The 13,250-nt window shown below is 48.1% G+C and overlaps 1 protein-coding gene across 1 annotated transcript in view; it reads right to left on the minus strand.

The window, feature by feature from the left end:
* Positions 1-1,683: 1,683 nt before the first annotated feature.
* PLCL1 (phospholipase C like 1 (inactive)) overlaps positions 1,684-13,250 on the minus strand; it is a 222,615-nt gene continuing 211,048 nt past the window's right edge. The window contains exon 6 of the mRNA XM_080399561.1: positions 1,684-1,842. Coding sequence (XP_080255687.1) covers positions 1,804-1,842 — 39 coding nt within the window. The 3' untranslated portion in view covers positions 1,684-1,803. The remainder of the gene's footprint in view (positions 1,843-13,250) is intronic.

Consider the following 13,250-nt stretch of genomic DNA (forward strand, 5'->3'; position numbering starts at 1 on the left):
TAAGACTGGATTGAAAAACAGAAGTAAAAGAAAAAACCTTTCAATGAAAATAATCAGCTGTTCGTAACATACAGATGAAAATTGTTTTTACCCCTGATCTGCCCTTGCCCCTTTAAACTCTTAAATCACAACTAAAATTACTGTTGTCTTCCCTGTAACCCTTCCATATGTCATTCAGGTCCATTGACTCTGCTCTATTTATTTAAGCCTACTTTGGCATGTCCATTCCTCTGACACCATTTTTACTGAGTGAGCCCAGCACAGTGGGAATTTTGATCTCCTCCTGCCACTTACACAACTCCTCCCCCTCTAATGAGAATTTGGGGCACAGTCACACACTGCCACAGATCCACCTCATGAAGCAGCAGCTTGATTCCCTATAGAATGGTGAAAAAAACCCCAGTCTTATTGAAGTTAAAACATGCAGATAGTTCTATTCTTCTAAGAATACTTGGCTGGCATATTTAAAGCCCCATTATTTCACAACACGTGATTAAAATAGACTGTTCAGAGGGGAGCAGGTTTCTTTCCTACCCACTCCCTTTCATGACCTCTACTGATTTGTGGTTAGACTTGCCTCACAAAATTTTACCTAGAGAATTTGCACAAATCTTTGAGATAGAGCTAAGAAAAGATGTTGCCTCTGAAGAACCAGCCTCATACTCAAATTCCAGTGGTCTAAAAACTCAAACTCCTCAGCCCTGCACTGAGTGGGGAGGCAGGTATATGTCCTTTGCAAATGTGGAGTGATGCCTTGTATATATGCTCTGGGATGAAAAGCAATCTCAAGAGCATATTTGAGCTCACCAAGCCTTAGAGCCTGCCTGATTTCTGCCCACACCAATGGCTAGTAGCCCAGCTCTGCTGCGGCTGTGAAGGCACACCCCATTTAGCAAGAGCTGAGCTGAGAATACTTACTAGCAGATGGGGCTGCCCAGGTCACATCTCTGCCCAGCCACAGACAAAAGCAAACCTGGATGAGGTCAAATACACTCAGGCCTCCAGACAGGTCTGGACACCTGGGCAAGACCTCTTTACTCTGGAAAGGCAGTGAGCAAACCTGCCTGAACGAGCAGGCTTAGACATCGCAATGACCCAACTGACAGCAGGACAATGCCTAATGACAAACGTGAAGACTTTATCATTGTAGTTGAAACAGGTTCATTTTTAGGCACCTCATTCCAATATCCCTTTAGAAACTGTGACAACCCAAAGACCTCAGCTTTTGGGGCTAGGTCATACCTCAAGGTCACCAACACCTTGCCCCAGTCTTCTGGGAAACAAGCACTGAGCAGAGATTCTGAAACAGCACTACAGTCTGTACTCATGTGATGGACAACCAGCTGCCGGGGGCACAGAGTGCTCAGAAAAACCTTGTTTCTGACTCAGTGACTCAGGAGGAATATTGTAAGTAATTATGTCCAAAAAATATCTTTGATCCAAATTCTTGTCCATTTTTTTTGTTGCAGAAAACAGATTATTGTTACAATCTGCATTTGAATACATCTTGGGGCATAAAACATCGTGTACAAAGGGTGCATTTAACATCAGTGCTGAGCCTTGCACACCCGGTCACACAAACCCTTCTACTCACCAGATAATCCCTTTGAACTTTGTGGGATCCTCCACGAAACAGAACCACCACATCTTTGTGCACGAAGGCAGCACAACTCAGGTTACTGCTCAGAGTATGGCCCAATCTTTTATTAAAGATAGTTTCAGTGAGGCTCCTATGGAATTTCTGCAAAGCAGGCTTTTGCCATGTAGCTTGAACATGATGGCCGATGGGATCTGGCAGCAAGTTCAGAGGAAGCGAAGCATCCAAGTTCTGTTCCAGTTTGCCTGCAAAACATGATACATTAAATGTTTGTTTGTGATGATCTGCTTTATTTGGCAGGCAAGACAAAAGGATTCAGTCGTCCAGTAAAGCTTTCGAGCAGGAATAGCCAGGAAATCAATGCAAGAAGAAACAAACAAGCAAAAAAAACCCCAGGATCCTCCAACCCTAAAACAAGGCAGAATTTATGCTTAAAATGCAACTTTTTTTTGCAAATAATATCTTTACAAGAAGAAATGGAAATTCAGAAGCACCTTTGGCTTCACTCAGATGATTTCCATCGAGGCCACCATAATCTTCCTTTGTATACTTGGTTACTGATGATGTGTTAATATGAGACATACTCATCTTGTTTGCTTTCTGAACTGTTTCTGGCAGAACCAGACACTGTGCATACTCATTCAGCCAGGGTAACGGTACCACAGACAGCTGTGCCAGGCCATATCCATAAGCACCATGAGGTGGGGGCAATGAAGATACCGCAGGCATGAATAACTGTGCAACCTGCAAAGGCAAGGTCACCACCAGTTTCCCAAAACAAGCCCTCGAGAAGCCGGCGCTCAGCCTGCCCCAGCGGCTCGCCTAGTGCTTACGGTGAGCCAAGTGAACAGGCAGCTCCTCTGGCACAGTGGCATAAGAAAGCAGTGAAAAATTCAGTGTCTGCTTCAGACGCAGACGCACACAGACAGACTTTCACGTGTTCAGACTGGTTTTCCCCTTAGGACTGGGGCTGTGCTGGCCGCCTGTGTTCCTTGCTGCTGCCCTGCAGCTTATTTCAGAATACTCTGGGAGAAGAAACACAGATATATTTCTAGAAACTACGCAGTGATCGGTACAGCTGGAACATCCTTCACCCAGCCAGCAGAGTTGCTGGCTTCAGCCACTGCAGTTTTATTTCAGCTGTAACAGTATTAAACCTGTCACTCCCTACCCTGGTGCTGCTAGAGCAGCCGGTGCACCCGGTGCCAGACGGGCTGCTTGAGCCGCTGGCTGCTTCCGCCGGGTACCAGGTTGATTGCGCTGGAGGGGATGTGCACCGTGCAGCTGTTACGATGATGAATGCATGCAAGGCTCCAGTTCTGGGGGAAACAGATCCACACCTGGGTTATCTCAAAGCTGTTATCTGTTTGATCTATTTTCTCGAGTCATCATGGGGAGAAAGTAGTAACTTTTTTTTTTAGTATTTCATAGTTATAATCCCAATGGCTCAGAAGTGCTGCTGGGAAAGTTTTGAGGCCTAAAACTCATCCATCAGCCACAAGACAGGCTGCAATCTTCCAAAGCAGTAAGAGCCTGAAATTCAGAGGTAGTGTCATTGGCACACGGCTGAATGACCTTGGCCCACAATCCGATGTACTGAAGAGTAATCTGATGACAGAAGCCGTTTTTATATGAACTAGTTTTGTACCTTCCACATCCTGCATTTCGATTTTTATAGCTATCCTTCAGTCAGAGCAAAAAGGCTCCAAACAAGATCAGGATCCTGTGGTGGCTGGACATCGAACATACAATATTGCCACTGCCAGGAACTGTTTTGGACCCGAACAGCCTAGCCTCGCTGTATCAGTCACACTGTAAAGAGGTAAAGAAGGATTAGGCACTTTCCCAAAACAGGATGTCTCAAACTCAGCTTTAGGCCTCAGAGGGCCAAGCCAGTGCCTTTGCTACAGGCAATTCTTCCTCTTCTGAATGACAGAGGCAGGTTTTACAAAATTGCAGCAAAATTTTCTTTGGGTTCTGACTGATTGGTAAGATTGCCTGCTAGTGGATGCTCAGTAGGAAAGCAAATGCTCCAAGTGGGCTGTTCTCCATCCCTTCACATCTTTTAACATTTTAGTAGTGGTGTCAGTAGGGAGCACGAAACCTCAGAACTATTGAAAATAAAACCCCTGCAGTTCCTTTATTGCAATACACAACTCTCCATCATCAGCAGAGTTTGCTCTCAGCTCTGAGTTTTCCCATTAAAATAAGTCCACTGAAGCCAGCTGTGACCAGGTCTTTGTCCCGCACCTAATTTACCCTGTCAAAGCATCTCTTCCATCTGAGACTCAGCAGGGAAAATAGAATCATCTGTCTGTGATTCTACCTCTAGTCAAATCCCTTGTGCCCTAATGAAGGTGACAAAGGTAGTATTTTCTGTAACATCCAACAGTTTACTGGTACGGCACATTAGGGGTATCACTTAGTTCATAATCTCCTCCCTTTGTTCCAGTTTAGGTGGAAGCAGGACAGGTTTTATCTTGCAGTGTTTAAGAAACTGTTCAGATACACTCCCTTCTCTGAACTTTTTAAAGTTCTCTGCTGTTCTGTTCATTTTTGCCATAGAAAGACACAACTTTTCCTCTAAATGTCTGCAAACATGGGAGGAAAATACAGGTTCCTCAAGTACCTCTGTCTTCATCTCATCAAACGTAGTCTCTCAGTTTGGAGTGGATGTGTTGCTATTTCTACTGCACTTCAAAAGAACAAAGCTTCTCTTTTGTCAGAAATTCTTCTTAGGAAAGCGTAAAGCAAAATTAATATTTTGCATACTGCATTCCCAGCAGCCAAGCCTTTGAACAGTAAAAATTCTAAGTTTTCTGAATAGTCCAACTGCTCAAATGACTTCTATTAATAATTTGTCAGAAGGATTTAGGACAAGCTTCTTGAAGGCATATTGATCATTTTGAATCAACGTACAGGATAATAACTCTGGAACAGCATGTACAAAGCTGCCAAGTAAAAGTCATCCTTTCAGATAATCATATTCATGAGGTCAGCAGAGGACACTAACTCTCAGCACTTTGCTTAGTTTCCACATGACCTCTTCCCCCTGGGGTGTGAGATTAGATGGGCAGAAAAACTAGTTACCTCATCTCCCAGCCAGTCATCGGCACTGAATCTCTCAGTACTGCTACTGAGTCAGCTACGGATCGCAGCAGTCTAAAGTCACGGCCAGGGAACAGAGGGAAGGAAATGAAAGGACTGGCTGTGGTGACGTCCCTTACCTCTTCTTTGTCCACCTGCCTCTCTCCTACACATCCCACCCAGGTGAGCAGGGGTTTGCGGCACTGTCCATAGGCACTGGCACTCTCACTGCTCTGGCCATTGTACCCAAGGAGGACCAGGGTCCCTGGCAGCTTGAAGGTGGAAGGTGGATTGAGATTTAGGGGCAGAGATCTGGGAAGGACCAGCTGGATCATCGCATCCCGTCGTGCCATGGGGCTACTTCGAGGTTCAGTATCCTCCACTACTGTGCACAGATCAGTGGGACTTACTGGGAGCCTGAAGCACAACATAATGGCTCAGCCATCTGTCCCAGGACGGGAGTACGCAGTTCGTCAGCCTGCAGGACAGCCTGCTCATACGGCGGGGAGCAAAGTAGGCTGGTGCATTTGGGATGATGCAGCTGGCTCAGCCAGCCAAACTACAGAGGGAGGCCTTTCACACAGGGAGAGAAAAGCAGAGGTAGAGATAAGGCTCTGTTATCTCTATGGCAACTGCCAGGGAGCTGCACCATGCTCACCAGGGGAGAAGGGAAGAAGGGAGGAAAGGCAGAGGGGAGAATAAAATCCAGAAAGTATGGCCAAGAAAACGCTTAGCAGGGAGAAACCCACAACAAAGGGAAAAAACAGAGGTGGGAGAGGAGCAGCACAGCCCACTGCTGCTGAAGGGGAAAAGCAAAGGGCTCATGACTGGCATCCAAGGAGGAGGCTCCTGAGCTGCCAACATGGGGGCAGCTCCGCCACCCTCCCCGTCTGCACCCTGCAGCACACAGTCCACTGCAGCCAGGCACCTCTCTCAGGCAGGGCAGTGAAACTTCTGTCATTTTCTAGGAGACACCAAAAAATGTGTGAGACTCAAATAACTGCACAAAGGTCTTTAAGCCCGAAATGCCAGCAGTACTGCAGTGCATACATAATTTAAGGTCTGAAATATTCATTTTACTCAAGCCACAGATGAATATTAAGCTCAGATGAAGATGCCAGATGGGTGGTGAATATATTATATCCACTGAAATCCATCTGAAACAATGCAAAACAAATATTGAAAAACAGCAGGCCAAGGATCATGCCAAAGCTGTACAACTTGTTTCGTGTTTGCATCAGGGTACAACGAAAAAGCAGCTTTGACTCAAAGTAGCCACATTTGTTCAGCTTTCCCTCATCCATTCTGTGCAATCTGGAAGTCAAGGTGAAAAACTCACTCCTTTCTTTCCACACAGCCACAGCACAAGAAGTTATTCCCCCCTGCCAAGTGGAAGTGTACTGTGCTGCTCCAGGCCTCCAGGAGACTTCTGTCCTACTCATCTCCCCTCAGTTAGTCAGCAGTCATTCGTATGCCCTAATGATTTCAGAGGAAGGGTGGAAGATGATTCCTAGGGACCTCCCTTTACATAGATAATAGAAAGTGGTTTGCACCACTGACCTCTGGGACTCAGAAGAAAACACGAGTGCAGAAGCCTTGCCAAGCAGAGGAATTAACAGCACAGCCCCTTCCAAGCTGGGAGGACATTCACTTAGCACAGAAAATCTCTCAGCTGCTCATGCAAGCAGAGGACAGGCTGCCAGCTCAGCAGCAGGTCAGAGACTTACTCCAGGCTGAACACCACATGAAACCTAGAAACACCAGGCTGACACGCTTCCTCACAAAACCTGGAGTGAGGCTTCCCAGGCTGAAGTGCATCTACACTACCCCCAACTTCTCTCCAAGGCAAAGGCACAAAAAGCTTTTCCCCAGTGGCAATGGGAAGCAGCCAGGTTCATCTGACATAGGTATGGGAGATATTGCCCTTGCCTTGGCGCCAAGGAGACGGAGGGACCAAGGTAGTCCCATCCCTCAACACAACCATGGGCTGGCTCAGATCCCCAAGCTATGTTCTTGCTGCTACAACCTCCTCATAGCTGCCTTTCTGCAAGGGAGAGATGCTGCCCTTCGATGAGGGCACCTTGGGCAGGGTGTCCTCAGCTCCTCCAGGGGACGGGAGCGGGGAAGGTGGTGAACGCTGAGAGAACCTCAACCACCAGGCAGTACCTCTGAGCTCCTCTCTTCCTTTTGGCAAGACGAGAGCAATGAAAGCACGGTACCACATGGACTGCTGAGAAGTCACTGTGCAGTAATCTGCTGCAGCTCACATTGCCATCCAATTTATCAATGCACCAGCTCATTTACAAGTGGGAGATTGGCAACACCTGTGCCCCAGGGATGAGCTGTGAAAGGGACTACCGCCATATGGCTCATACAGAGCACGAGGGATTATAATGACAAAACATGGCCTCACAGACTGCGGTTCCTTTACTTCAGAGCCTTTTGGTTAACTGCCCTGTTCTCTCACCTTGCTGCCAGTTTTTGATCGCTGAGCAGCAGCCACGAATCAACCCGCTGGGAGCTGCCCCGTATCCATAGGTAGTTCTTCAGTTCAGTGCTTGTCAAACAAGAAGTTTAGGCTCCATTAATTAAAGGTATGAATTTAAGGCAAGTCTTTTGAACTGCATCAAACACTGTTGGGGATACTCACATTCATAACTACTTTAGCCTTAATTAGGTAGATCTTAATTAACTTTCAAATCCAGGCCATTTTAACTGTCCACATATGTTTAACACCATTCAATCACTGGGAGAACGAACTCGGGTTTTTTTCTTGGGGTACAGACAGACAACCAAGTTACAACGTACCAGCTGAGTCACAGCATTTGCTTGCGCTCGCACTGTAACCCTTCACAAACGTGACATCTGACACATCAACACAAACGTCTCCTTGAGGTTTAAACGAAAGCTTTGCCTCACGGCTGCTGCAGGACAGGAGAACCTGCAGCATTACCTCAGCTCTTGGAAGCAGGAGAATTGACCAAGCCTGTAGGATGAAGAGAGAAATGGCCCCAGTAAATGCCTGTGGGATAAAATGATGCGTGTGCTCTGTGGAAAGGACACTCTTGCCTCGGCCAAGTCAGCTGGGGATCACTTTATGTACACTGAAACAAACCTCTTTTCCACAAAGCAAGTGTCTACGCAGCACCAGGCTTTAGCTCTCCTCCTCTCCCTGGGAAGGGGGACACGATGACGAAGGCTGCTCTGCACTGTCCCCACAGGCTCTCACACGGGACCTCTCACACGTGTATCACATGGAGACAGCCTCAGCTGTGGCAGCTTGTAATTGGTCTTCCCCACACACACACTTAGGGGTGCCCAAGGCACTAGTGAAAAGCCTCCTTACCTTCTCAGGCACGCTGGCCCTGCCTGCCAGGGTAGGCGCAGCCTCTCCATCCTCTTCTCATGCCGTGCAGCCCAAAGGAGCAGTACTAGCACAAACTTGCATGAAAAGGACAGACCAGCAAAGCAAAAGGCTTCGAGGCAATTATCTTCTAAACAATTCAGTTGTCCTGCTGCAGCACCTGAAGTTGTTACAGAAAAGCCTTTGTTTTCCACTTCATACAGCATTTTAAAGGATTTTAACCCCATGACAAGGTGCAGTGCAGTGCCTGTAGTTAATGGGGATACAGAAGAGACTTAAAGTGCCTTTGGCTCTTCAAGCCAAAGCACAAGCAGAGATGGAGAAGCCCTCTGAAGAGACCTGACATGCTCATTGGAAACCTTCCCGTGATGACTTCCCTCAGCATTTGCTGATGTCCTGGGCCCCACCAGGAGTACACAGCTCAGTGGGAACCTTTCACCAGCAGAAAGCCAGAGATACGGTAGAGGACTGTGGCACAGCAGCAATAACAAGCATAAGGCTCCTTGGGGAGGCCAAAAGAAACAGCTGAGGACAAGCCTGCACCAACATGGCCAAAAAAGGTGTGTTTGCTCAAAAACCATTGCAAACCATGAGCTGGAAGAAGGTGGATAAACAAAACCAGCAGAGATGGTGAGATGCAGCCTCATAGCAAGGACTGTGCTGTATATCTTGCAGCTGGGCATGCAGCACAGAGACCTCTGAACCTGTGTCAGGGTGCGAATGCAGCTGGTGTAGCCCAGCTCGCAGTGCACTGCTGCCGATGCAGAACCCTTCGTATGGATGTCCTGCCTGTAGTGGGAGATGGAAACCCTGGGGTTTCGGTTGCAGGAAACCTAGGATTTTCTGTGCTCCCTTTCAGTACAAAACTCTCACCGTCAGGGTGATACATGGGTAGTTTCACTGAAGCAAAGGGGATTGCTCGGCCGCCATAGATTTTGCTGAATTGTAGCCTGTGCTCATGTTATTCAGATCAGGGTTTCCAGGTAGAACAATCTCCGGGGAAAAAAAAAGTACCCGTGATCTCTTATCCTAAATGGTGAGTTCAGATACCATAATATGAAGGGACCAGTAAAATTCTGTAACTGAAGTATTTTGGGCAACTGTTCATACCAGCATCAGCACAGATCAAGAGAAGATGTCTTTGTGGCTTCCTCCAAGGGGACAGCATAGGCTCCTTTAAATGCTGGAAGCAGTTCAGGTGCTGGAAACCCTTTCACATGACAAGTGAAAGCCCTGAACTCTCTTGTATAACCTATATATTTTTTTTCTTTTTACAAGAAGATTCATTGACCTGAAAGGAGGATTACTGACTAAAAGACACGAGATTCAGGCTACCAGGCAGAAATCCTTACTAATCTTTGCTAATCTTATGCCTGCTTAAACTCTGCTTTCAAAAATTTCTGTGCAATCACTTACAAAACAACCTAAAGGCAGACCAATGCCATTAATTACCTTTATCCCTCAGCATCTCTCTCTCATCTGCCTCAAAAGAAAAGCTCAACCTCCCAGTTAAAAGTTTTCCTTGGACTTAAGAGGTTCATGGAGGACAAGGAGCTGTGGCCTGCGTGGGGAAGGCAAGGTCTGCATTGCATTCCCAAGGAGAAGTTTGGCTCCTGCTCTGCCACAGACCTTGGGTCCCCATTAGCCGATCCCCTGCGCTTTCTGTCTCCACGTCCCTCACGCATCCAGTGAGGGCACGCCACCTTGGCAGACGGATGCAGGAAGCAGAAATACTGCATAGCGCAACAGCATTAAAATAATGACAGTCCCAGCCATGGGAGTCCGGAAGACTCATGGGAGCCCTTCCAGGAAAAGAGGACAAACCTCTCCGTTCTTTGAATAGGTGTTACAAAAAAAATGGTGATTTCTTCACCTGCTTCCCTGCCACCTGGCACAAACCAACCACTCAGCAGGGACCTCACAGGAATGAGGTGCCTTCTCCAAGAGGAAGACATTCACTTGCTAAAATACAGCATGAGACCAGAGGCTGCACGCCTTCCTCCCTGCCACCCTGTGTCCTTGCAGCCCTCCCGCGCCTGTGCCCCATCCCGCAGTGCCGAGCAGGGCACGTGTCAGGCCCCACTTGCCCGCTCGCCCATGCACAAGGGCTGACCCTCTGCCACGGCAGGAGGCAGAAGCGCAGCTGTGCTTCGCACCGAGTCTCTCTGGCAGACATAACCACACAGGCAACAGTACTAAATCCCTGTCTGACGTCTCAGCCACCCTGGATGCCGTTAGAGGCAATTTTCTGTCCAGCTGCCCGTTTTAATGGGATGTGCAGTTAAACAGATTCATCCTTTCAGCTTTGCTCTGCAGAGCCTTCACTCTCCAGCCACCGCTGCTCCCATCCCAGGGAATGACACAGTGCTCTCTGTGTCTCTCTCTTGCAGGCAGGCACATTGCTCAGAGAAGTAGCTCTTGCCAAGTATACAACCTAGAAAGCCACCTGCTCCACTTTTGTTCTTTGAACTCCCTGCAATCAATTTGGCTTTCCCAGGAGAAGGTGCAACTGTTTTCAGTGCAGGAGGAAACAGGATTCACGACGCGCTATAAAAGCACAGCCAGTCCCAGGGAAAAGGTTCATTTGCCTCACTGAGGGGGCTGAAACCGTTCACGTGGGAGCAGCAGACACACCCTAGGATCCCTGATGCTGACCTTCCAAACTTCATGACACTGTCCTTGGGCCTGCTTCAGTCTCCTGAAGATTATCTTCATGTTCCCATCAGGCTAGGTTGCAAAGTTAGTACCATACAAGAGAAGATGTGGCACATTACCTTCCTGATAGGTCTCCGTTTCCTCCCTGTGGCTTTGCTCCTGCCAGAAATGCCGCTCTGCTTGGGACTGCGGTGCCTGGCATTTGCTACAGGGAACTCTCGGCTGCCCACCCCACGGCAGGGCCACAGTCCACCTCAGGCCACAATGCACAAGGCAGCGAGCACACAGTCCGTGGAGCTGAGCGCCACCCTTTCTCCTTGTCCTTCGGGTTTGGCAGATGTGAGGGTTCAAACCCTTTAGTACCACAAAACCGCTCTTAGTGAACAACAGCAGCATCTGCCCCGATGTCTTTACAGGGTAACCTGGATCCCCACAACCCCACCACCATCTTTATTGGGCTCTCTTGGTCAAAGTATGAAATGACTGAAGAGATATATCACTTGGCCTTGTACAAGTGCGCACCTTGTGACGAGCTGTCACAACTCACCGTATTTTCTGCAGGTAAGGGCTTTGTTTCTCTCCAAGGGTTTCTACTACAAATACTTTTAGGGTATGGCATGAAGGAGGCACTGTTAGGATAAACCTGATCCTCTCCTAAAGGATACAGTTAAAACAGGTGGGACAAACCACGACCCAAAAATACCTGATTCAGCACTGATAGTAAGGTTTAGCTGCCCAGGAAAACCTGCCTGGCACAGGATGGCTGGCAGCCCCATGCACAGGGCTGCTGCCACAGGCAGTGACCGCCACCGCTGACCCCAGGAGCCCACCCCAGTCTCCCCGTTGGGCTGAGATGCTGCAATTGTGCGGCTTCTCTGAGCAGGAGCCCCTTGGCCCTGGCTTGGGGAGCTCCCAGGGGCGGGAGGGTACTGCGCAGGGATCACCAAGCCTCTTGCAGCACCGAGCCTTTCCAGGATATGGCTCAGCGTACCTTCTGCGTCCTGCGTAACTTCTAGGAAAAGCCAGGTCTTACAGCTTCCTGCTTCCTTGGGTACCAGGGGCACATAGGCTCTTTTTTCTTGCTGGATAGCTGGGATCCATAGGCCCCAGCATGCAAGGTCATCCAATAAAAATTCCTCACCAGGCCTAGGGATGTTTCCCATGTACATCATTACTAAATAGTATTTAGTCAGTTTTTGCATCCCATTCATATAAATAATTGGAAAAATCAAAACCGGTGCCATTCTGTCTTCATTAATGCTGTCGTCTGACTCTACCTCAGAGACTTTCAGCTGTCCTTAATTTGATGCCTGGTAGAAACATTTTTCCTGTGGACATTCGTGTTCATTTGATGTTAATTATGACCTTTAAGCAGTAACAAAAAAAAAAAAAAAAAAAAAAAATATCCCCTGGCAACAGCCTCTATGCACAAAGAGAGTACGTCAGACCACAGTGTCAGTTTTCACATAACATCTCTCCTCAAGACCTGGGAGAGACAATTCTAACTGAAACACAGATACAGGTTTATTGCAATCACCTTGCTAGGAAATATCAAGTTAGAATCAATTAAAAAAAATAATTGTATTCTATCAACTGACACACCCCAGCACAAGCAGAAGTGCTTCGTAGTATCGTTCAATGGCATTAATTCTCAGTACTCATTGTAGGTCTTCTAACACATCCCATGATGGGAGAACATTGCCGAAATAAAAAGTCGCAATGTGTTTAAAGCGCCCAGTGGCAGGGGCCAAGCAGGCCATGACGAGCCATGCAAGTATCAAATGACAAACAATCTAGGTGCAAGTCCATGTGTGGTTTTCTGTACCTCAGCAAAGAGGTCAGCTGTGCCAACAGCCGGTGTCTTGCTCACCGACAAATAACTCGAGGCAACACCTCCGTCCCAGCACGCTGGCTGGCAGATGGAGCAGTGCAGGCGAGACGCAAAGGCTGCTCCCGGAGGGCTCTCCCCAGTCAGCCCTGCCAGCCTGCCCCAGGGGCTGAGCTCCGCAGACAGCCTCCACCCAGGGAAAAGCTTTCCTTTGCAAAATGGTCAATATGGCACAGGACTGAAACACCAGAGAGGAGCAGGCCACGGCAACGCTGGAAGTTTTCACGACTCCTGACCCACAGGTACTCCTGGGTTTGCTGATCCCCCCAGCCTGCTGGATTGCAGGCGGTTACTCGCACACATCCTGCCTCCACTCAGCCCCTAAACAGCACAGCAGAAACATGGGATCAGCTCCCGCTCGCCTTGCAGCAAGTCCTAGCCAGCCTCAAACACAGTTTGCAAACCTGAGCCAATCTCATGGAGCTGGTGTTTTGGGTTTACTCAGATGACAGCTCTTCAGCTCTGCGCTCATTCACTTCCAAAACGTTTTGGCTGATCTGACAAGGGGCTATCCAACCACCTCATCCGCTGCCCATTGCTGTATACCTCTATAAACTGTTTTCTTTGCCAGCGCATCAAATACCTCAGAATAATTCTGTTTCCAAAGCACAGTCTAATGGCAGTCCTGAGGCTGGGACAGACTTCAGCAGAAATTAATG

The sequence above is a fragment of the Falco punctatus genome (assembly GCF_963210335.1).
Source record: "Falco punctatus genome assembly, chromosome: 8".
Classification (NCBI taxonomy): domain Eukaryota; kingdom Metazoa; phylum Chordata; class Aves; order Falconiformes; family Falconidae; genus Falco; species Falco punctatus.